General features: G+C 41.9%; 1 protein-coding gene across 6 annotated transcripts in view; it reads left to right on the plus strand.

Moving 5' to 3' along the window:
- ITPK1 (inositol-tetrakisphosphate 1-kinase) overlaps window positions 1-25,589 on the plus strand; it is a 150,219-nt gene that overhangs the window by 25,074 nt on the left and 99,556 nt on the right. For all 6 annotated transcript variants that reach the window (XM_062638090.1, XM_062638142.1, XM_062638102.1 and 3 more), the window contains one exon: window positions 7,852-7,876. In XM_062638090.1, coding sequence (XP_062494074.1) covers window positions 7,852-7,876 — 25 coding nt within the window. The remainder of the gene's footprint in view (window positions 1-7,851; window positions 7,877-25,589) is intronic.

The raw sequence follows: 25,589 nt of genomic DNA on the forward strand, positions 1-25,589 counted from the left end.
AGTAGTAATTTGTGGCATGTGGAAGCATTGGGATGCTGCAGTGAATACCAGAGTGATGCTGCTGCTGCCCTACCAAGATTTTCTCTTATTTTCTAGTCCTGCCTCTTTGTTCTGATACAGCATTCTTAGAAGCACTTTCATAGCTGTAAATAGGATGATATAATGCTTTGAAGATGTGGAGAAGGTCAGATGGGTTTACCGAATGTCACATGTGAATGGGGTAGTGGTGTGAAAATCACTTATGGTGGTGTGGTGTCTGGTAATGAGTATGGCTGTTGCTTCAACCATTCTGTTTATAAAAACAAGGAAGAAATGCACAAATGTGGCCACCCTCTGATTTTCTTTTCTACTTAAAAGGTCCTCTGTGACAACCCAAAGTCTCATTTTTTTCAGCCCATCTAGAGAGCACTTACTTCTAAGTGAGACCTTTTCTGCCCCATGTTATATTATCTGTTCTTACTGGATTATGAAGGTGCACTTTTTTGCCTTCTCCTTTGGATCTGTGATGTTTGTATCTGAGAAAATTGAGGACTCCCTCCCCCAAATACCAACTTTAGATTCATTTAAGCCATAAATCTTTCCAAAATTGTGGTTACTGAAGGGGAAAAGCTTGCTGAAAGGTAAGACTTGTGGGATATATATTGGTAAAATTAACTGATCAATTGCCTGCTTGATATTCTGTGTGCAAAAAACCAAATCACAAAAAACAGCGGAGTCTTCCCACATTTCATAGAATCAGAATAGTTAGGGTTGGAAAGGACCTTAAGATCATCTAGTTCCAGCCCCGCTGGCATGGGCAGGGACACCTCACACTAAACCATCTCACCCAAGGCTTTGTCCAGCCTCGCCTTGAAAACCACGAGGGATGGAGCATTCACAGCTTCCTTGGGCAACCCATTCCAGTGCCTCACCACCCTTACAGTAAAGAACTTCTTCCTTATATCCAGCCTAAACTTCCTCTGTTAAAGTTTTAACCCATTACCCCTTGTCCTATCACTACAGTCCCTAATGAAGAGTCCCTCCCCAGCATCCCTATAGGCCCCCTTCAGATACTGGAAGGCTGCTATGAGGTCTCCACGCAGCCTTCTCTTCTCCAGGCTCAACAGCCCCAACTTTATCAGCCTGTCTTCATACGGGAGGTGCTCCAGTCCCCTGATCATCCTCGTGGCCCTCCTCTGGACTTGTTCCAACAGTTCCATGTCCTTTTTATGTTGAGGACACCAGAACTGCACACAATACTCTAAGTGAGGTCTCACAAGAGCAGAGTAGAGGGGCAAGGTCACCTCCTTCAACTTGCTGGTCATGCTCCTTTTGATGCAGCCCAGGATACGGTTGGCTTTCTGGGCTACAAGTGCACACTGAAGCCAGCTCATGTTCATTTTCTCATCAACCGACACCCCCAAGTCCTTCTCCGCAGGGCTGCTTTGAATCTCTTCTCTGCCCAACCTGTAGCTGTGCCTGGAATTGCTCCAACCCAGGTGTAGGACCTTGCACTTGGCATGGTTAAACTTCATAAGGTTGGCATCAGCCCACCTCACAAGCATGTCAAGGTCCCTCTGGATGGCATTCCTTCCCTCCACTGTATCAACTGAACCACACAGCTTGGTGTCACCAGCAAACTTGCTGAGCGTGCTCTCAATCCCACTGTCCATGTCACCAAGATGTTGAACAAGACCGGTCCCAACACCGATCCCTGAGGGACACCACTCATTACTGGTCTCCAGCCGGACATTGAGCCATTGACCACAACTCTTTGTGTGCGGCCATCCAGCCAGTTCTTTATCCACCGAGTGGTCCATCCATCAAATTGATGTCTCTCCAATTTAGAGACAAGGATGTCATGTGGGACAGTGTCGAATGCTTTGCACATGTCCAGGTAGATGACGTCAACTGCTCTACCCTTGGCCATCAGTTCCATAGCTTCATCATAGAGGGCCACTAAATTGTGGGTTTCCCCTTAGTGAAGCCATGCTGGCTGTCACCAAGCACCTTGTTGTTTTTCATGTGCCTTAGCATGCCATCCAGGAGAATCTGCTCCAAGATTTTGCCAGGCACAGAGGCAAGATTGACTGGTCTGTAGTTCCCTGGGTCATCCATTTTCCCCTCCTTGAAAATGAGGCTTATATTTCCTTTTTTCCAGTTGTTGGGAACTTTACCTGACTGCCACAGTTTTTCAAATATGATGGCCAGTGGCTCAGCAACTTCATTTGCCATCTCCTTCAGGACTCGTGGGTGGATTTAATCATTCCAGATGCCCTCAGTTAACTTCCATGTGTACTGATGGCCCCCAGCCACCGAGCACTCCTGTGCTGGGGTTGCTTCTTAATTTCTTCCCTCATAGGCAATAAGGTGGAGTCCATCAGTGGTGAAAATTAGTAAAAGCAAGGATCCTCACTCATATTTAATAACAGAAATGGAGGGTATTCTGCTGATGGAAAAACTAAGGCAAATGAGCTTATCTTGCCTTCATGCTAGGAGGAGGAACAACAGGCTGCCTGCAAGTTTGCAGATGGCCAGTACTGGCTGGTTCTCATGCCTTGCTTTGGTATTGCTTGCCTGGTGCCTTTCTCGGTGTCTGGTGATTTCAGTGTGGTGCAGAGTCTTAGCAGCTGCAGGTTTTTGCTCTGATGCATTAATATTTATACAACTCCCTTTACCAACGTATTGCTTTTCTGGGAAAACGTTTTTATATTTTATATCAGAGCAACACATTGTTATTATTTGCCACTTTTTTTACGTGGGAAATTTTGAAGGTGAAACAGCCTCCTATCTGAGAAAATGAACTTCACTGTGTGCACTAATAACTTTGTAGGCTATTAAAACAGGTACAAAGATTGCTTTTTAGTTTTGGAATTGTAAATTGGGCTTGGTATTTTTCAATCTGTCACTCAAACCAGACAGCAAAAATGTTACTTAATTTAACCATGGCTATGATATATGACCTGATAGTTGTTTTCTCTTTTAACTGCCATTCACTATAATGTCTTAGATGCTGTGGGGAATTAATCCAGACTATTTACTTTAGATGATAAAAAACAACCCAACAAACCCGACCCCAAAAGCCAATTAGTCTACATAGTTTGAGGCTGTGGAAAAACAGCAATTTCAAAACACTGATTAATGTATTTTTGACAATTTGGTATTGAATTCTTCTCTAAATCCATACATCAGTCTAACTTAAACATGAAGTCAGCTTGCATGTAATTATTTTAATTGCTGCTGTATATGATGAGGCTTGTATTATCCAGTAGAGTTGTTCACTGGTTTCAGGTATAGAACTAGTAAGTCACAACAGGTTTCTGGGTTTTAATTGGTATTGCAGGCTAATGCAGTAGTTACTTAAATGCTTCCGTTTTTTTTTTTAAGTGTTGCAGTGTGTGATTCAGCAGAGCTGCATGCTGAAGGAAGGGAACATGCAAAGCACCCGTCAGTAATTTGTGCTGTACCTGTATGGGTTTCCATAGCTTTAGGCATACTAAGCTGGTTGAAGAGATTGAAACTAGTTAGGTGTTTAGTTTTATCACATTCAGACACTATTTCCCCTTTTCTCCCAGAGGTTTTCTAACATTTGCTGATATTCTTTTGGTTTTCCTGCCCTGGGCTGGTGATTGGAGTACCAGATCCCTGTCTAGATGATCTTTGGAATGAAATGTATTTTAAAAATAGGGACCTCTGTGAATATAGTTTAAAAGTGACCATTTTTCAAACATCTGTTCAATGAAAGTGGACAGGTGCAGTCTCTTTGACCCAGTTGTGTTGCTCCTTTGGAGGGAGAAGGGAAAAACAGCTCATAATGATGTTTCTTTTCCTTTCAGAAACAGAGACTTGCTGTGGGTTTTGTACAGTCTTTTGCCAATATCAGGAGGCAGGCAGGACAGCTGGCAATGGGAGCCCTTCTTCTGATACGCTGTGGCTCAGTTTCAAGCTACATGGGAAGAAAAGTCATGGGCAACACCATGAAAGATACAAGAGTAGTGGTCAGTGCTCCAGGTGAAATAGCCCTACCTCTCCCCACCCCTCCCCAGGGAGACAGCACCTTTTACTTAGGCATGAGTAACTCAGGAAGCATTCTGTCTCTCCTGGACATACTTTTTTATCCCTCACTTAATTGTCTTCATAATGTGCAGTTTGTTGCTTGTGTCTGAGCTACAGTCCTGTACCCATGCAAGCATCTGTGTTTTGCACTGGTGAGAGGACTTTGTTGTAGTGTCTTGTGTATGTTAAGTGTATCTGTGGCGCATGTATCAGCGTAGCTATCAGAAACCCTGTCCTCTGCTAAAGAAACAGCCCAAAAGGATGTACACCAAGGTTGTAGGATGTATTAAGCACCATAGGAATAAGCAGTGGCTGGTCCATGGCTCTGTGAGATTCTCAGAGCAGTTAATTCAACAAATACCTCGTCTCTATTGAATGTTCTGCACAGACAGCCCCTTGCTGGGGAATTGCTTGTGGCCCACAGCATGCTTCATTCTCTGTTTGCTTATTTTTTGAGGGCCTATAGTTTTTTTGTGTGTAGGATCAGCTTTCTTTCCCTGCCTGTCCCTAAACCCTTCCATGTGTGACGTGAGGCAGTTAGTGTGGTTAGATGGTGTTGCATGCTTGGTTGCATAAGGGATGTCTTGTTGCCCTGAGCCTGCAGCTGTGACCTGCCTGGCTGAAAAGCCTGGAGTAAACTGGCTTGGGAAATCTTTGAGACAGAGAGTTAGCTAATGCTAGAACTGAGGTGTGTGGTTGCTTGACATCCAGCTTGTTTGGATACCTTTTGCTTTTAAAATATGTTGCTTTTTTTTTTTTTGTTTTAAATGCTTTTTTTTGGCAGAGATTTTTTTCCCAAATCAGCTAACCCTCAAAATACATATGCTTCTATGCTTTCTCATCCCCTGAGCTTAAGTATAAAAAGATCTCATGCTTCAGGTAACCAAAGGGGAGCACCCCCCTTTCTGTTCTGAAAAAGGGGAAAACCCACTGCAACAAGCCAACCTTAGTAATTGCTTCCTCCTTCCCGTGAAGTGTGTGTGATATCCTACCAGCAGCAGGCACCCCTTCTCTTCCTGTTTGTGTGCTGCTGTGGCTTCTTCCTTGTCCTGTGGCACTGCAACTGGTTTCCGTAAGTTTCAGTAAATTTGCAAAGTTCATTTTGGGGAAATTATAGAAGACCTTTGGACTGACTCTTTCTCAACCAGCTTGCCAGAATTTTTCTTCTTCAAAGTAGAACGAAACTTATTTAGTGTGTATGCAGGCAGAGCAAGAAATGCAGCTTTTGCCATCAGCTTATATTCTTCCAGTGGCTCTGGAGCAGTTATGTCTGAATCCTGGTGTATTTCAATGGCAGTTTTGAGTTTTTCAGTTTACTCCAGGGCAAACACAGCAAAAATGTAGCTGGTTTGGTTATTTTAAGTTTTAGCTCACAGTACTTGGAATGCTTCTGAGCAGGCTGATGCCCTAATCTACAAAAAAATAAGCTTTCCTCACCTAATACTTATTTGTCTTGCATAGCTGTATCAAAATCATGGTTTTGAAATTTTGGCTATTAACTCTTTCTCTATGAGATTCATAGTTTCTTCTCAAAACACAGTTGGAATGCCTCTTGCCAGCCTCAGCTGAATCAATGCTTCCCACACTGTAATGGCAGTATATTAATCACCCACCACTTTACAGGCTACTGTTATCTCCAAGAGGGTTTTGAAATTCTCTGCAAGAGGTGCTTGGTTTCATTAGCTTTTTAATTTTCTTGCTAAACAACGACAAGCTCTCTGTTGTGGCTGTGTGTTGCATGCTGCTTCTAGGCCAGAGAAACTCCAGGGTGGTGAAGTGGAAGAAGGGAGCAATTTGTGTCATAGATGCTGATTGATTGCGGGTCCCTTTGGGCATCTTTGTAATGGGCTCTCAAAAGAAAGACTTGCTGTATTGGGTGGAAAACTGGAGGAGCCATTGTGTATTCAGCAGTGAGCAGCAGTTGCAACTATGGACAACAACACAGGCACTCTTAGATAGAAAAGCATTGAGGGCAGTTAGGCAGTCCTGATCCATGACCTTGCCCCAAAAGGGTCTTTGATTTTCATATATGGGTTTAGTGGGGACAAAGAAGAGAGATTCCTGTCTTGTGCTTGCTGAGGCTTTTGATTTTTATGTTAAATTTCCTGTGTGCTCAAAGTGAGGAGAAGGTTCTAACATATTTAAATAGCCTGCATATACTGGGAGGGTGGCACAGAGCAGGGATAGCCGGGCTTTGTGCCAGGGATTCTGTCCTCCTCTCAAGACTAGAGCAGAAATAGTTTGTTTTGCTTGATAACTTGTCAAGTTCAGTGACTGGGCGTTGTCTGGCTGCATGTACCTGAATCTCAGTTCTCATACCGGTAGATACCCATCTCTACAGATCTACCTAAATCAGCTCTAGCAATTGCAATTCTCAGCATTTTGGTCTGTAATTAGTAGGCCTCTCCAGCCTCTTATTCCTATTGTTTCAGGATCACTAGAACTGTTCCCTGTTGGCCACAGCAGTATTCAGAGGCTTGGGCTTTTCTGACAAATCCCAAGTATTTGAACAGAGCTCTAGCAGGAGCCAGCCTGATTACAAGTCTTTGAAGTCCAAGGTTGTGCCTAAACCATTGGGCATTGCACATTCTGGTGTCCCCACATCTACACTGCCCACCATCTGGAACAGGATATCACTCTACGCTGTGTCTGTCTCCCTGGTCACATACCTGGGTGTGTGTCCATTTCTGCCCAAAGCAAGCCCTGGTACTGGGGGCTGATGCACATAGAGTCCTGTCCTAGCCAGTAGGTTGATGCTTGCTCAGGCTGGGACAATGGAACATACTCCCTTTATGAGGTTGAAGCTGTTTGTGTTTGCTTGCATGGCTGCTTCTGTAATTTATTAGCTTTTTTGGGGGCACAGCTACATGCTGTAAGGGTTGTTGCCTCTGCTGAGGCCAGCATAGTTAGGTCTATCTTACACAGTGCAGTACCAATCACCAGCTGAAGTTTTAAATAAAGTAGTTCTGAGGCACTGCTTCCAGAATGGATCATCTGTCTTGAGCAGTGGATCTGTGGGGGTATATCTGCAGGTATATCATGGAGTTGCAGCAGGATGACACATCTGGGCAGGGTGCTCCAGCTGCAGGGCAGTCTGTCTGTTCTGGGTCTGGCCTGTGCCTGTACCCTTTCTTTGTCCCTTTCCCTGCTTAGTTTGCAGAGCTTGTTCCTGGAGCCAGCCTGGATATCTTTGTGCTTGTGATGAAGATAAGTCATGGGACAGCTTGGAAGTTCCTTGGGAAGGGTTTCAAACGGAGAACAACTGATGCAAGTCACTCTGTGTGTGTAGCTCTGGGAAGTGTTCTGCATATCAAGATGTCAGGGGTAGAACAAGACTGTAAATAAGATGATAAATGGCTTTAAGGTGCTGTGTTCATTCTCCCTGATGTTTATACGTGTATCTTTGCATCAAAATCAAATAATCTATCAAGCATGCGGAATGTGCTGTGGTGCAATTCACACACTCTGAGGTCAGATGAGAAATGAAGAGCAGAGTAGAAGTGACTAAAATTGAGATGCTCCCTCCATAACATCACCTCCTGCTAACTCTGCTCACGTGGCAGGTGTATCAGTCCCAGTGGTGCAGCTGCTTGGTATGCATTTTGGGTCACTTCTGAGGCCGTGATTCAGAAGCTGCTGAAGTGCTTCCTAGGCAGGGAATGGAATTGAACAGGTGCTTTCCTGAATTTGAATCAGGTTCATTAGTGCAAATTTTATTCTTTGCATTCTAGTATGAAGCGGCCCTTTTCCATTAGTGTTTTACATTTTCCCTACATTTCCAGTATTAACCATCCCTTTCTTTTTCTTCTTTTCCAGGAAAAGAGGAGTAGAAGTAGTACAGGTGAGTAAAAAAATGTATTTTATCCCCTCCCCCACTCCTCCCATTTTCTTGTAAAGAATGTTTACTAATTAAAAATGCAGTCAATTAGATGTCAGCATGACCAGGGCTTAATTATTTTTTCTTTCTTTTCCATTGAGTTCACTGCTTCGGATACTGTTTTTGGGAAAAGAGGATCCCCCTTTTGTCAAGCGTCTGTTGAGCCCATCTAGTTTCAGCAAGTGCCCTGGTTAAAGTGGTTAAAGTTAGGCTTTTCTTGTGTCTTGTTTAATAAGATCTGATAGTTGATTAGGTGATGTTACTTAGTGTTTACTGCATGCATGGACAGTCAGGCTTGACAGAAACAGGAGCTGGCCTTTGAATAAAACTAAGGCAGAAGGAGTGTTCTTGTAACACAGTGAGAAGGGAAATGATACTAAAGTGCCTTTGAGTTGTAGCCTATCTGCAGATAAGTTCAGGTGTTGGCTACATTTGTTCCTTCCCAGGTCTGAATGGTCGTATTTCAGGCAAGATGTTAATTAAAGGATGATGGCAACTTTGAAAAGGATTACAAGGACAGCTGTAACAGAGCACTCTAGCCCTAAAAGATCAAAGGGGAATCATGCTCTTTCCTTCTGGCTTATTCGGTGTACTTAGAAAAGCTGTGTGTCATAGGTTTCACTCTTGTTTATGCTTATCTAGTGATTGTTTCAACTCTAAAGCAGTCAGTGTATTCTTCACACTTGTTTTCTCATGTCTCAGTAGCAGGGATGAAACTGCCTCAATAGAGAGGACAGAGGAGAGAGGAGGAAAATGGGGTGTTACCCACTAATAGTTGAGGCTGCCCATAAGTCTGTGTGAAAGGTGCTTCTCAACACCAGCAGGGAGAAGGCAAAAAGCACTTAAAAAAATTAAATGGAAAAATCAGGTCATGTTATTTTAAAGAATCCTCAATCAGAAGACTTTAAAAAAAATCCCATCACTAGTTAAACTGGATAATATGTGTTTCAGGTATTTGTGGTTGTCTGAGAGCTGCATGGTATTACAAGGAAAAAGGGCATGTCCTTTCCTGGCTGCATTTAGCCTTTCACCACTACAACATCATCTTCCTTACTTGTACCTCCTATTGCTCAGACCTGTGCAGCAGCTTCTTTCATGAATTGTGATTGCATCTCCATATTAATAAATACAGACCAGCATTTGTGAAGGACAGCTTCAGAAGCAGCACAGGAAGAAAGCTAGTCTGTATTTGTGTCGCTGTTTAGGGGACACTATTGTTTTAATAGTACCCTAGTGTATTACAGTCCAATGTCTGCATTTATTATGTGCATCATGCCTGCAGGCTTAAGCAGCAAGGTGCTTGTATGAGATGAATTCAATGATGCACTGATCAGCTGAGCAGAGGGCAAATTCCATTTTACCTTGCAGATTAAAATTTCTGTCCTTCTATGGGTTACCTGTTAGTCTTCTGATGTTTGTGTAGCTTAATGGCTAGTCATCAGATGGACAGAAACTGATTGGAAGAGATTTCTTTATTGGAGGAGCATTTTGGGAAACATTTGAACAGAATTAGATAGGACTTGGTGTAAAAGTAGTTCCTGGTCTCAAATTTTACAGCGTAATTGAGATGTTAGACTAACCTATACTGGGAATTTGTGCCCCAGAGGCACGCCCCAGAGGCACACCTCAGAAGCACTGATGCCTGCTGCAGGATGGCTGGCTGTGTGTGATCATCCCTCACCTATCATTTGCTTCATGTGTCCTGATGCATGTTGTACTAGTAACTATTAGGGGATGTGTCAGAAATGGGCCCTTTCTTCATCCAGCATTACTAAAAAGCTTTGCTTGAGTCGCCTCACATGATCCATCCCACTAGCCCTTCTCCTATATGGAGGATGTCTTGGTGTCGATCTGCTGGACAAAGTTTATTTGACAGGGAATATTATTTTCCTGTGTTAAGCAGCAGCATTTCTTTGATTTGCTTCTCCTCCTCCTCCTTTAAAGAAATCATCCTGTTCAAGAGAAACCAGCTCTTACAGCTGGCAATAGACAAGTAACTCAAACCACAAAAATACACAGGCTGTTAATCTGTTTTCTTCTTTCCATAAATGTAAAGTTTTTCTGAATGTAATTGTGCTTTCAGTAGCGAGTCAAAAGCTAAAGTTCAGTTACTGGCTTCCAGATAACAAAGCAAGATGGACTGGCATGTGCCGATTTCTGTGAACAGACTCCAGATTATTCTTTTCCAAAGATGTTTCATAGGAGCAGGAAAGGATTTCCTCCTACTAGAAGGAAGTCTTCAAATAAGCACTTGTGTGACTTCTGTTTCCTTCCTGCAGGGAGGAATTATTTCTCTTTACCTAGACTGATTAAATCCTCTTATTTTGCTTTCTTAAGGCTAATTGTGCTGTACAGATTATCAGTGTGCTGCTGCTAGACAGCAATTAGTATTCTGTGACTTGTGTTCAAGTTCTGTGTTTTGCCTTGTCTCAGGCTTTCTTTCTGTTCCAGCAGCAAAAGTGATTCCAGCTTTCTATTTTTCTTGAGTGGGGCAACATACACATTCTCCAAAGAGAAATAATGGAAGAATAGGACCGGCAGTGGGATGCTAAGCAGGCATGCTCCTTTATCCAACAGTAAGACATTATTCAAACGTCACATTGAAAACAAAGAACCTCTCAACTTGTGTGGTCATAAATAATTAGTTTTGGTTGCTTTGTTTTTTTTTTTTTTGTACAAATACTGATTGAATTCTAACATAATGAGAATTCACTGTGAACTCAATGCACAGGAGCTGAAATGTATGATATTATATAGTACAATTGCGTAACATCCATCAAGCTATCTGGCTTAAAAGATAGTACAGTAGGTGAACTAAATAAAAAGCTTTCAAGGTTATGAGTCTGCACACAAACATTTGGGAGCATGGATGGATTAGATCATTTCTGTTTTTCCAGTGGGCAGCGTCAGAACGCTTGAGTAGCGGCATCTTTAAGATGTGGCAGTGTTTTAGATCTAGATTTGCTTTCTGCAGCTTAAATCCAAGTCAGTGGGGCAGCTAGAAAACAGTCTTACATTGCAAGGAAAAAAAAACCCAAATGTCTTCCTGGCTTTTAAATACAGGTTCTTAACAGAATAGTGTGCTACATCTCTTACCTTGTGGCAGTTCATTTGCTTCATTTTTTTTAAGTAGGCAACACCCCAGTGTCAGGGTGCTTTTTGTTTGTGCCCCATGAGGTAAGGAAGCACTCTTGTTCCAGTTTTGCAAGAGGGCAGACTGAGGGATGAGCCCTGGCTCCTGTAGGGAACCTGCAGCAGTACCAGCCCCAGCACTGTCGGGAGCTGTGCTGGCAAAACCTGGGTAGCAGGAGCACAAGCTGCAGCTGTCTCAGAAGGGGTCAGGACTTCCCTGTGCTATTGTGTGGGACACAAAAGAAAGGGAAGAACAATTGAAGGTGTTCAGCAGACCTGGTGTTGCTGGTTTTCTTCAGCAAAAAGATAGCACCAGTTCAGCTGCATTTAATCTTAAGGCTGCATTTAATATATTCTTGTATTCTTAAATCCTTAAAGTATTCTGCTCTTGCCATTCCTGTGGCAGTTACATACCTCCCCTTTCTTGCCAGCTCTTCCCACCCCTCACAGCTACCTGTTCAGCTGGAGCAACTTCATCTGGTGGCCAGAGGAGGACTGGAGATTCTCTGAACAGGTGACAAACATGACCAAAGCCCATCTGCCATGGTCTGTGGACAGTTGCTGGGTAGATGGAGGCTGAGGCAGAGCAGCTCTTGCACTGGCATTGGGGTGACTTGCCAGTAAATGCTTAAGATGAAGTATTCCTTAATAATTTCTTTCATCACTGTTTCAAGGGAAAGGCTGCCTCTGAAGTTATGCAGTATAGTCACCTGATGAGGCATTTGCTATTAAAAAAAACCCTATTTCCTATCATGGAATTTAGCAAAGAGGGGCTTTGGGTAGTTTCTAAAAGGTAAAGCTGTTTCTGATCTTTCCTATTAACAGTTTGGTTTTGTTCAGTTTTACCTGTCCATTCCCCAGATCAGTGTAGGGCCAAATTTAGAAGTGAAAATTTTCAATTTTTCTTTACCCAGTAACATTTCTTATGACTTTGTATGCTGGCAAGGGAAAGGGAGAACATCTCCATCTACCTTGTTTTTCAGGAAAAATTAATTTGGCTTAGTTTGAAGAATGTAAGATTGAAAATATGTGCAGTGAAGTGGAAATCATCACAAGTACCTCTGATGGGGACATGCATTTATTTTTGTTTCACCAGCTATGCAAATCCAGAATAATTAACTGCAGCCCTTTGGCTTCTGACAGCGTGCCAGTTTGGTCTTTGTGTGACATAGTTTGGAGCCTACGTATTTCTCGTGACTTCAAAGCCATTTCCAGCACCTCCACACCCAAGATTTCCTAGAGCTCTTTCTCCCATTTTTTTCTAGCTTTAAAATTCCCCATTTTTGGTGGGTATTTTTGGTTTGAATTAACACTAATGCTCTTTTATATTAGAAAGATGTTCTAGTCAGTTGGCTATAAAAGTGGGATTAGTCATCGTATTTCAAGCTGCACATTTTTTAATAGCAGTGGGATATGAAGGACAACATGTTTTCCGATGTGAAACAGCTGATTGTAGTAGTTACAATGGTGTCAGCTGCTGTTCTGTTTTTCCTTCCCCCCCCCGCCCCAGTTCTCTGGGTATTGAGATAGTGAAATATTTTACTTTGGAGTAGAAAACTGTCCTTTCAGCTATGGGGTTTAGTGAAGCCTGTGAAGGAGAATCAAGGGTCCCCTCCTCCCTTTTTTAATTCTTCAATCAAAGTAAAATACTGGTGACAGCAGTTTCCAGTAATCATTGCCAGGGAAATGTTGTTTTCTTGAAATGTGGAGAGGTTTATTTTCACATGAAGTATTAATGGAATAAGCTTGGGACAGCAGTGTTCTAGCCGAGAAATGGAGCTTATAAAATATATATCTGGTAGCATATACAGAAAGATGTGACTGGAAAGCCTCCAAAGCAAGCATGGTTGTTGGTATGTTAGAGAGTTGGCTCTTTAGTACAAGGAGAAGAAAGTTTATTTTTACATGCATGCCAGGTCATCAGCAAAGTGCATGATTTTCTAAGAATGGCAGTCTGCTTTGACTTCAGTGCATTTTTGGAAATGATGCTACAGCAGCACTCCAACCCTCCCCAGCCTGGATTGTGTTGGTACTTAGCACATTCTTGAAGGTGAGGGGCTGATGGTTAAAATCTTTCAAAGATCCTAGTACTTTTTAGTGTCAGTGCTGCATAGACTTGCTAAGGACACAAAGTGGGGTCTTCCCAAAAAGTGTAATAATCTCAGCTTTAAACCCAGAAATAGCAGGACCATGGAAGAGCTAATCCTAGTCAGTGTCCTGTCTCTTGTTCTTCTCAGTAGGGAGGATTCCTCTATGTGAGACCTTCTTGTTGCTTAAGAGGCAGCATTACCCAGCAGGAATGAAGCGCAGTTCCAGTGCGGGGAGAGATGGTTTTGGCATGCTTCTATACACTGCATCAGCAGACTGGTCAGTTGGGTACAGTGTGGCCCTTTCTGGTCCAGTGGGGAAGAATAATACACACACATCTGTTGGGACAGGGAAGGAAGAGAAGACTACAGAACATTTCCACCATGTGGATTAAGCAGATTAAATAAATAAACACTATTCTTAAAAATTAGACAGAGTAAGCCAAACAAATCAAAATGCATTTAGATTTGATCAGTTTTCACTCTTGGTGCATGAATGAGAGAACCATGAGGAAATTTTTGTGGCTCAGAGAGTGTCTCTTACTGACTGATTTGACTGCTTTCTTTTGACACTGAATCCCAGCGGCCGAGGAGAGGTGTAGGCTCCACAGTCACTTGCAAGAGTCAGCTGGGTGAGTGAAAATATTACTAAGATTTAGAAATCTGTAAATAATGTGTAATGAATGGCTGTCAGGCTTGAGCTTGTACTGCTTTGGCCCATGGAGCCAGCTCTGCCCAGCCCCTTTGTCTTCTTCTGACTCCTTGGTATGTAGTGATGAGGCAGTGATTCCTAACAGTGCTAAAGGCTGGGAGCTGGGATGTCCTGGGTGGAAATCCAGTTCCTGTGGGACCTCTGCCAAAGATTTTGGTGACTGTAATGGGGCTGAGATGGCAGTGGGGAGTTGCCTTCTTTGTCAGTTAGTCAAGGTTCTTTGGGCAACTTTCTTACAAAATTCTGCCTCTGTTTCCTAATGATGGTAATATTCCATCTGGTGGAATGCCATTTAAGTTGCTTTGAGATACCTGAATGGAGGAGATGTAGAGTAAGATGAGTGTGTGAAGGAAAACAGGACTATTAATGGGAGCTGGTAATTTCTAAAGATTGCTGTTGTACAATATTCTTTTAGTCATCAGTGTGCAAGCGTTGTCCCAGATAGTTCTGTGAACTGCAAAGCTTCATAAATCCCTCCTCAAGAAACAGTATGGATAAAAATAAGACCCCAACAGAAATGGTGGGGATTAAAACTGTATTTGCCTCCTTTTGGCTAGGAATATTTTGCAACATAGAGTCCCAGTCTTTACACAAAATTGCAATTAGACATTGATTTCATTAATGATGATTGTTGCAGTGGTGCCTATGGAACAACAAAGACTAGGCTTTAGTTTTGGGCTGCATGAAACAATAGATTGTCTCAATGAATGCAGGTGTTTTGACATGGTATCAAAGCAGGGCAAATGGAGTGTGTTTGGAGACGTGTCTCAGGAAATGCTTTATTTTTAAACCAACCTGTCTCACTTACGGTTTGCTGAAACAGCAAAGTCTGTGTTGAAGTACAGATATGCATGTAGTTCTTTTGACCTTTCCTGAGGTTTTTTTCTTGAAGTAGGAAGGATAGAGAGTTACTGTAATGCCATGCCCCATGTGGCTGTACATCTGACCCTAGTACTGAAGTGTCCTTTCCCAGATGAATTGCCTCATCCTTTTGGGAGGTGAAATCATGCAATTCTCTGCTTAGGCAGAGCTGCAAGCTCATTCTTGTGGCAGCAGTTGTAGCCTTGTCTTCAGTCCTGGAGTTTTGTTCCACAGGGACAGTGGTGTTCCTTTGGGAGCAATGACTCTGATGTCCATCATAGCTCAGACTTGCTTGCTTCAAACCAAACCTTTATAGAGATGATGTCATCAGAACAGTAAAGGAAACCATTTATATGCTTGTCTTCCTCAGGGAGGGTGCTGGTAGGTCTGAACTTCAGGAGGACTCTGCAGACGATCAGTGGAGTCTGGGGAAGTCTTTTTAGTATGTGTTGCTGACTTCCTTTCTCCAGCTTCTGCAAAAGTTACTTAATTCCTTTGATCTGAGCTGTGACTTGAGATAATTGTATCTGGAGATCATTGTATGCTTGTTTGCTTTTCTGGCAGTTCACGATTAAAGGAGATAAATGTATTCATGTCACAAGATTGAATGGGGTTCCAATAAAACCTGGTGCTTAAAGACATTAGGTACTAGAGTTTATTAAGTTTTCCTGTATTTGATCTTTAGCATTAAGTTAGAGAAAGTCTTAGCACATGTACTTTGTCTGCCAGGCACATTCAAACACAGCAAAACCTGGAAATATTTTCCTGAACCTGATTACCTTCACAAAATTATAGCAGAAGAAAGCAGAGTGGCTTCAACTTAATGGGGGCAACTGAACATCATTTCCTCCCTTCTTCCCCCCCCCCCCCTTTTCTTTTTCTTCAAGGGACACTGTTTTAAAAATGATGGCTTTTGCTAGAAGGAATATTACTCACTTTAACTCTGCATTTCTGGTGAAAGCAATACATCTGTTTTTTCTCTGGCAACGGTGTGGACGTCTTTGCTGTATGTCTAAAGGTAGGCAGGTCAGGTAGAACAGGTTTCTGCACGTGCTGTAGGTGTTTCCTATGCCTTTGGTTGTTACTTTGCAGTATCTCTCATACTAACTTAGCATATGGATGGAAAACACCCGTGGCCTTTTTGACTTCATTTTTAATTGCCGTCTTTAGTTTTTGAGAACATTTACTGCTTAATGTAATTTTGCACTGGTATCAAAAGCAGTGCAATTAATAGCTTAGGGTGGGAATTGTTGAATGTAGGATTTCAGTCCAAGGAAGAAAGGAGAGAGACAGGAGACACTTAGGTGGTTACAAGCATAGTTTCTGCTAAGGGAGGTAGAAGTGGCTTATGTAAAATGTGTGTTGCTTTAACATAAGGTCAAGTTTATGGAAAATTTGAGACCTGTGGTATGTTAATTTTATTTATTTTTTTTCATCCCTCTTCACATGACTTGTCAAAAATCAGACTGTTACTGCAGCCTCCTAGATGAGATTAGTGTGGTTCTTTACTGGCTGTACCAGGAGCAAGGGTGGGCCAACCGCAGTTAATAAACGGATTGAAATAGTATTTGGTATGATCTGCCCTAAGCAGTCCCTTAGCAAGTGGTGGAAATAGTTTCTCTTTTGGCAAACTTCTTTCAAAGAGAAGAAGATTGAGGGCTGGAGTTAGCTTTCTTCCCATAGACAAGGACAGAGCCTGAGGACAGCCCTCCTCTGGCAGGTTCATGTGAATGCATCTGTGTTGCTCAGATTCATACTGGGGATGATACTCTTAGCACACTGTCTTTTTAAATATACTATGTCAGTAATGAATCTATATAAATTCCAGAGCCAGAGGAACCACAGAAGCTGCTGAGCTTTTTCCATGTCATGCTGTGAGGCAGTTTCAGTCATGGTAGTCACAGCCTGTGCTCTGCTGCTTCCCCTCCTTCTCACCCATCCGTACAGTGCTGTGGTTTTGTTCCTAGGAGGCTCCATATGTAGATGCACTCTCTGTGACTCAACTGCACAGTAAAAAACAAAGCAAACCTAAGGCTACCTTCAGTATACAGCACAGGTTTGTCACTGGAATGGTGTTGCCATAGTGCATTTTACTTCAATTGTACTTATGTTTAGGTTATTTTTGTAAAGGACTTGAAAGAATTGGTTCTTGCTTACGTTATAGATGAGTAAAAGCATGTCAAGAGAACTTGTCCTTTGTAGTTTTGCTTGAAGTTTGCTTGTTGACCTGTAAGACCCTAAGGCAGTGCTGTCAACCATCATTAAGATATCTGACATTTCAGTCATGATGAAAAAGCCTAAATCAAACTGTGGGTGGTGCTCCTTTGTCTTTGAAAAATAGGATGACAGAGGCTATGAGTAGGAGATCAGAAACTACACCTATAATACAAACCATAGACCACTTCTGTCATACCTATGCAGTGGACTAACCTTATAGTATTCTTTGTGTGTTATTTTAGGATCCAGGGTGTCTTACTTGAGTTCACTAATCATTTTTTCAATCTGAGGTTCTTCAGTGAATTACAGTTGGGTCATTTAATTTCACATCTGACGTGCTTCCCTGAATAAAAGGGGTTTTGTGTCTACAGTTGCTATACATGTTAACTTACACATAGATTGTGTCCTCATGTGAGGGTTATATGTATGTCCAGTAGTTAGTGAAAACCTTTTTTCATTATAAAAAAATTATATTCCTCCTGGTATGTTGCCAGAGTGCAAACAAGTTATTTACAGTGTTCTGACAGAATCATCTGACAACGGGATGGAAAAGATGCCATTGGGTCTGAGCTAATACTGTAAAGAGACTGAAATGTAAGGGAAACAACTGTTGCGGAGGAATTTTGGCTGACTTTGCAAACTGAAGAAAGCTTTTTAGCTTTGTTTTTGTAGTAAATTGTTGATTGGACCCAAGAACTTCCTTTACTCAAAGGTCTAAGTGCATCTGAAATTGTTTTCTTGTACAAGAAGCTTTGTTGCACAACTCTACTGCTCTGTAACCTCAGCAGCATAGTTACTGTTAAAATTGTTTCTTGGCTTACTGATGGCAAAGATTAAAGGAATAGCTAACTGCAGTCTATAGAGAATTTATGTTGATTGCGGAGAGATCATTTGTACATTATGTTAGCTTGGAAAATGTTCTTTCCTGTGACCTAGATGAGCTTATCTTGTAATACACTTTCCTTTACGATAACATCCTTAAGTGGTTTTAAAGGGGGAAACAGAACTTTTTAAGTACAAAGCAGTTTTAAATGGAATCAAAGCAGGTTACATGTTCATGAGCCTTCTGCAATGACTTGCATAACATTCAAGGCCTTAATGGCTGGTTATCAGTGAACTAAGTGACTAAAAAGCAGGTATAGATAGCATTTGCTCCCTGCTTATGTCAGATCCTCCCACCAGTCCCTGCTTCTTTTCCCCCTCTGAGCCAAAAAAGGCAGGTTAGAGTTGCTGGTGAGTTTCTAATAGTGATGCTCCTGCATTGACCAGAGGATCTGTTTCCTGCCAGTAAAGTGCACCACCCTTACTGTGTTCAGTCCCTGCTGGATGAGAAAACAGTCATATGTCTTGCCTAACAGATGTGTTGAATGTTCAAATTCTCTGCTTTCTTTTGTTAAATGCTGTGATTGCTTGTCTTAGATGTTACTGCCTGCTGGGTCTCGTCTGAGCCTCTTCAGCTGGCTTCTGTGAGTAATCGATGCATCACTATTTTTCTTTTCTTCTTTTTTTTTTTTTTTTTTCCCTCCCCCTATTCTTCCTGAAATCTGGACCTTTTCAGCTGAGCCTGTAGCAGATGTGCACAAAAGCTGCACTGGCCCTGTGAGCACTGAGTGCTGCCTAGATAAGATAGTTCTGTGCCAGAGCTGGTGTTTGGTTTGCATGCAGTTGTTAGGGACAGAGTGTGGTCAGTGTATCCTGTATGGTCCAGGTCTTGCAGTGGCTTTGAAGGGTCAGTCGGTGTAATGTCTTTTTACTAATTTAGGAGAATCAGCATTTTGTACAGCAACTCAGAGGCTTAATCTTTGCCACTGTATTAGCACAGAGTAGGTCCCACTTCAGTATGGCGCAAGGAAGGGAAGAGGATAGCAGCACGCCCTAATGGTCAGTGGGTAGTTAGTTTGCTCAGTGGAAAGTTAGGTAGCAAATGGAAATGCATTTTCCCAGCCATCTTTATAATTTCTGCATTGTTGAGTTCTTTTTTTTAAATGGTCAAGTGCTGACTTAGACACTGAGGTTTAAATGATGTTTTCAGCAGGTCTGCATTGTCACACTCCTGGCTTTGGTTACCAAGTCCCTACCCTGCCAACCACTCTACGCTCTTAGTGCAGGGAGAGCATCTCCAAACAGTAATGGAGGACGCGAGCGCCTGACTCAGTAGCTGCCCCAGCAAAACCCCAGGCAACCGGCTGGAAGCACTGTAGTTGCAGCGTTACAGTGGGAGAGCAGTTGGAGGGACTGAGCTCAAATCAAAGGCACTTCTAAGAAAGCCGGTGTGACCAGCCCACTGTCCTTGAGCACCTGGGAATTGAAAGTTGTTCTCATGCAGCTGCTAAGCCATGGTCATGTCCCGGGAGTTGTAGTCTGAGTAAGCTGAGGTCATTGTGAGGCATCCTGTGCTTTCTTATCAGCCAGAAGGGGGTTTGCTGTGTGTTTTTCCAGCTCTCAGCTCTGTAACTTTTGTTGTGCCCTTCTCAAATCAACAAATCTGTCTGCTTTTACCTTTTCCTTAGTGCTGAATATGGGAATATTCAGTTTTTAGGATCATTTTCTGTAGCTTTTGTCCAAGACAATCCTGGAGTTGGTGCAGCTCAACTCTCCATACAGCATAAGTGATTTTATGCTGTTGTCTTTGCTTTGTGTAAGGAATTGCAATGTAAATGCTGTATAATCATGCATGAAAAATAATCTGTTCATGGAAATGCTGTCTTGAAAGTTATCTTTGTTACTGTCCAGATAGGTCTGTCTGTAGCCAAGTCTTGATGTAGTAATACCATCAAGTTAATGTTTAAAAGAAGAGCTAACAGCTTACTTCAGTAGATAGGAGTACCAAGCATAGTTGCTGATGATTGGGAATTTTAATTTCTCATAACTTTTCTTAAGATTGATGTGCTACAACTATATTTATTGAATCTATCAGGATTGTTTATGATTTATCTCAAGATCTTTGTATGTTTGCAGAGGATCACTTAGCAACAGCCTATTGCACAGTGAGGCTGCCTACAACATTCTCATGCTAGTATGATGAACCATAAACCAGTGAGGAAACACCCAGAAACAGCAATTAAATAGAAATTTAAAGCAAAAGAAAGCAACTCATTTCCATGTTTCTGTGTGTGACTTCTTAGCTTTTCAGTCTTTACTTACATGGTTGTCATCCTGATAGAATGATGCTCTCTGCTTCTGTAGATGTTCATGGGATGTTTACAGCTGTTGTAATGGAGCATCTCTTGAGTATTTAAAATAGAAGGAACTATTTGATATTAAAGCAACTCACACTTTAATCTGTTAAATCTTCTTAATTAGTGCCTCATCAAGTAATAGCTAAGGAGTAAAAGTTCCCTTGAGGGGTCTGGCGTCTGGACTGGTATTCCAACTCTACAGCTCTGTGCTAATGCTGTAAGAATGCTGTTTCTAATAATCAAATTTTCTTTTCTTGAGAGTGGTGGGATTTTTAATCTTGTTTAGGTTGCTGTGGGTTTTTTAAGATCAAGAGGGATTGTAAGTTGAAGTCTGAATGTCTGCATATTTCAGGGCATTTATTTTTGTATACTGATTCTATTAACTTGCTTGACTTAAATGACTTAGCTTGCACTTGTGGAGGTGAAAGCCAAATGCAGGCAGAAAACATTTTATCTTTTAAAAGTTGTTCTCAGGATCTGAGGTATGGACAGTAAAAGAATGGGAAATGCCCCAAATCTGCATGTGTTAGGCAACAGTAACTTGACAGGAACAAAGCTGATGCTATGTTTATGGATCTTACTGATTTGAGAGGAACTTAGTAGGTGGGAGAAACGTTGAGTGTTGAAAGGTAATGCTTTAACATTTTTTTTTCTGATTCTGGGATGTGGGCAGAAGAAATTCTACCATTTCTTGAGCTTTTCAAGAAGAAACCAAACTGCAGTATTTGGATTTAGCTATACTGTTACCTGAGTTTTCAAAGAGTTTGGGTGTGAATCTAAGTTTAATGAAACCGTGAGTTCAGTCTGTTGCTGGTATTCCTGCAGTCACTTCAAATTCTCAGTCCCCTGACCTTGGAATCTGGGCAGTGTTCAAGATCAGGTTGGACCAAGCCTTGGGTGATATGGTTTAGTGTGAGGTGCCCCTGCCCATGGCAGGGGGTTTGGAACCTTATGATCTTAAGGTCCTTTCCAACCCTAACTATCCTATGATTCTATAAGACAAATAAGGGAGCTTTATAATTTTTCTCAGAAAATATCCCATGTGAAATACACTTCTGTAGTAAGCAGAGTATAAACATACCGTGCTGAACATGAGCAATGCTATTTTGTACTAAAATGGGAGACTGACTTGGTGAAGGACCTCAAGTCTTTCCTCAATTTCTAACCTACCCTGCCATACAACAAACCTGTAAGTTGGAACAGTTCAACAAGAGAACAGTCTTAAATTATCTCTCTCTGCAAAATCAAAACTGTGTCTGTAATGTATTTTAACACCAAGGGGCAGAGATTTTTTGGTGTAGCATGCTTCACTGACATGAAGGTTGTCATGCTGCACACTTTGTAACACTACAGATGCTGACAATCATACTTAACTGAGTTGTCAAGGTCATGGGTTATCTGAGATGAACAAGCTATAAAGAGGCAGGGCAAGGTTATGCCTTTACACGTATAGTCTGTTTTGAGCAGGGTTATCGCACTGTTTGTTTAACCTGATGGGGTGGGTCAAACCAAACCTGTCTTAATTGTCTTGTTCTGTGCATGGCATAGAGAGATTATCCTAGGTGGTGCTGTCTTTTCTGCAGATGCTGGCAGCGGTTAGAGGTTTGAAAAACGTACATTTGATGGGAATGAGAAACCGTTAGTTGTGGCTAGAGATTTCAGTCAGGTGCCCTCATTGCACTTGCTTGCATTTGAAAGCACATACAATGTTTCCTGTCATTTGAGTCTTGTTTGGGAATCATATGGCAGACTTTTCTGTCTGATTTCTGTGCAAAGCAATGGATACCAAGCTAATATCTTTTGCCTCTTGTGTTTGTCATTTCACTTATTTCAAAAGCTGTGCACTTGACCAAGAATAAATGTGTTAAACTCCATACAAGTTAATTCTAAAACTGAAGACCATTAAAATAGTATTTGTGTATGTGTTTCATTAAGGCCAACACTAAAAACATTAGATAATGCTTTCTGTGTGTTGTAGTTTTCAGATAAGATGATCAAAACAGAGTAATGGCATGTCTTCCAAAAGTTCAAGTCACTTAATCTCCATTCCAAAAGCATGTATTTATGTCAAAGATACATATAACTTGCTGGTCGTTGATTTGTATTTTGTCTCTTACTTTATAGAGTTCTACTGGTTCATTTATTTAAGCTCTACATATGGGACTTCCTTTCGAGCTGAGTGTTTCTGCTGTTAGCCTAAGCAGGTTAAGCCTAAAGGACAGAGCTTTTGTAGAGCAAGTTTCAAACTTAAACCCACTCTTCACACTGGCTCTGTGCCGTTTGTTCCCCTTTACAAATGTCTGGGCTGTGGTGTTCAGAACAGGCTGTACTGCAGATCATATGTTTGGGGTCTGTCCTGTACTTGAAGTTGGCCAAAGGCGAGCCAGCTCTTCATTTTGAGGTTGCAAAATTATGCTAGTGTGGCAGAGGACTGGCTTTGTTTCTCCATGGGACTTTCTAGCCTCCCAAGTATCATGCCACATCAGTGAGGCCAGGCAGCATCCCGGCAAAGCTAGGTTAGGTCTGCACTGCCTGTGCAAAGGGGAGGCAGATCATGCATGTCTCTGCCTGTATGTGATCACAGACCTGCCCTGCATGGGGTTAACCCATGCGAGTATAGCATGTGGGTGACTTATGTATAGGGAGCACTGATGATGGGACAGTCCCCTGTAAACTGCTGGGCTCCCTTCTGCTTTTTGCAGCTGTGTACCAGCTTATGCTGCTTGTCACACCTTGTTTCCTGCAGTCAGGCAGCAGAGAGCTTTGCAGCTCCTGTGTTGCCTGCAGCACATCCTGGGTTGTAAGCAGTGGTGCTGCTAGCTGAAGGTGGAACCTGAATGTTTGAACATGTGCAGTAGTGTCCCCTAACCAGCCTCACTTAGAGTCCTGCCTGCTGGCCTGCTCCTGAATGCTGAACTGCAGCATGAGACAGGCTCTAATGTTCTGAAAATAAAAATGCAGCAGAACTAATGCTTCCAGCACTAAATTTTCATGTGTTTCTCCAGATTTTGGAAGCTGATTTTTATTATTGTGGCATAGAAAGTGTAGTTGGAAGATTAAATTTGCAAGCATTGCAATGGAAATGAAGTGCTCTAGTTGAGGGGAAGTAATCATTAAAAGATACTACTAGGTATCAGATTAGCTTCACAGTTCACACTGTTTAAAATAGTGATTTTATTATTTTTACGAGTATAAATATTTTGATAGGTTGTCAGTTACAATGGTCATGGTGAGGGGAAGTTCTGGGGCTTGGGTGGTAGGACAAGTCAGATGACCATATTGGTCCTTGTATGTGAAACCTGAGGGTAAGTTGTTAAGTAATGAGCCTGCTTTTCAGAGGTGCTGAGCAGCTGCTATTAATATTTGTGGAAAATGCCAGCTGCTCTAGCATAGTTTCCTCTGGGAGCAAAGATGAATGCAGCAGCCCTCTCTGCAGAGGCTTTTGTGTGTGTGAGTCCCGTTCTGTCTGTTGTTTCCCCCCACCCCCTAAAGGCATAGCTGAAAAAGTTTTCTGAATGAATTCAATTTTCTGATGCCAGCAGGTTTTCTGACCATCTTTACTGTTGCACTGTTGTGTTTGGGTTGTTCTGAGAACTCTTTTATTACTTAATGATGTAAATGTGCATGGGTGACTTCTAGTTATGGGCACAGGAAGGCAGAACCTCTCAGGTCCCTGTGCTGTAGCCAATCTGTTTTGGTGTCCTTCCCTCAGTGAACATTTATAGAAATGGCAGTTTTGGGGTTTTTTGATCACTTTGGAGAGACTTCTCTTTTTCTAAATTCAAAGTAAAATATACAAAATTCCACATGCCAACAGCCTGTGTGTCATCAGGAGAATTCCAGTCTCCACGAGATTATCATAATTATACAAAATAGCACAATTCTGGTATTTGTGTTTCTTGTGGCTCTATTAAAAGAAAAATTTACATTTGTAAATATACTACATACTGGCAATGCAGTAGAAGCAAGCTAAACCTACAGGCTTTTAACCTTTTATTTCCTAGTAGCTTCACAGAACAAGAAATTTCTGTTAATGTTTTAGCGATTACACTTTTTCCTTTACAGTTAACGAGATACCATGATATGCAAAAAGAACATGCATACTTCATATGTGTGGTAGTTATGTGGGGGGTAGGAGTCAAGTAACACAAATTTAATCCAAATTTCAGGATGAAACTTTTTTTCCCCCTTTTTTTAACTAAAGGGTTTTCCCCACAAGATGAGATACTTTTGGTATTCTGTGGAGGACTTTGGTTCTGTGGGAACTGGTCAAATTTAGTAGGCATAAATATAGAGGCCAAGCAAGTAGTGTGGTGAATTGCAGAACCTCTGCCCCTGTAAAGAAAGAAAGAAAAAAAAAAAAAGCAGCAGCATATTGCTGCATTTTTAATATGGTTTTTTGAAGGGGTGAGGGGGTGAGAAACTGCTTTTTCTAATAGCACAGGAAGACTTCTCGCCTTGGCATCTGTTTGCAAGCAGGGTTTCAGCACTATGTTTGGCAAGTCTATACCAGGGTGTAAGAAAATTAATAGGAAGGACCTGAAGGCTGTTCTCATTCCATGGTTGAGTTTAACATCTCAACCTATCTGTGGCTGATACGGGGTTTTGCTTAGTTTTGTTTTGCCAGAGGGGACTGGGCCAGTTGTGTAAACAAGACTAGCTTTACAGTGCCAAGATGCGTGCAGGTTAAAAACCTTTTCTGCAGTCTGGCATGTCTTGTGGTTGGAGGTGGTGCCTCTGGGCAGGAACTGAGGGACCGCTTCTGTGGTGTAGCTGGGAAGGTGGGGTGCAGGATTAGCCGTTACCGGTGGCAGTAGTGGCATTTTTCCATGTGGACTGCTCAATCTGTTGAAGGGACATAGTTATACATAGTTATGTTGTTATTCCAGACCAAAGTAGATACCACTGTGTCTTCCTTTGCTCATTTTTGTAGAAAGAATCAGGCTAACAAGAGTGTGAATGTGCCACAGCTTTGTCTCCCGTTGCATTTTCAAATACCATATAGACAGAGCAGTCCCAGACATGTTTTTGAGGATACTTCTGATTTTCTTCAAAAGTCTGGGCAACTTTCTGGTTCTGAAATAGCAGACTAATGTCATGAGCTTGGAATGTCTGACATAAAGACTGGGAAAGTAAAGTTTTATTACAAGAAAACAAAGGTCATCCCTCCTACAGGCACAGGATGAAAAGGAGAAACTTCATATTCCCTGGTAAAAATAATTCCCTTGCTGTTGGTTCCTAAAGTGAAATCCAACCAAATTGGAGAACCCAGAATAAGTCCAATAAGTTGTTACTTTGCCGCTGTAGTGTTTGTGTATTAAGTTGTTAGCTTACATCTAACTGTTTTGTGTCAATCTGAGATAAAAACAATAAAATGCAATTTTTTGGGGTGGGCTGCAAATTAATTGCTGCTAGGTCTTAGTTATTTCTTACCATGCTTGCTGGGAACTTCTCTATAGAAGGAGAGAGCTTGAAAGACACCCATTTTT

Source organism: Pezoporus occidentalis, unplaced genomic scaffold (genome assembly GCF_034315485.1).
Source record: "Pezoporus occidentalis ecotype Australia unplaced genomic scaffold, CSIRO_AGI_Poc_V1 ctg115, whole genome shotgun sequence".
NCBI lineage: Eukaryota > Metazoa > Chordata > Aves > Psittaciformes > Psittacidae > Pezoporus > Pezoporus occidentalis.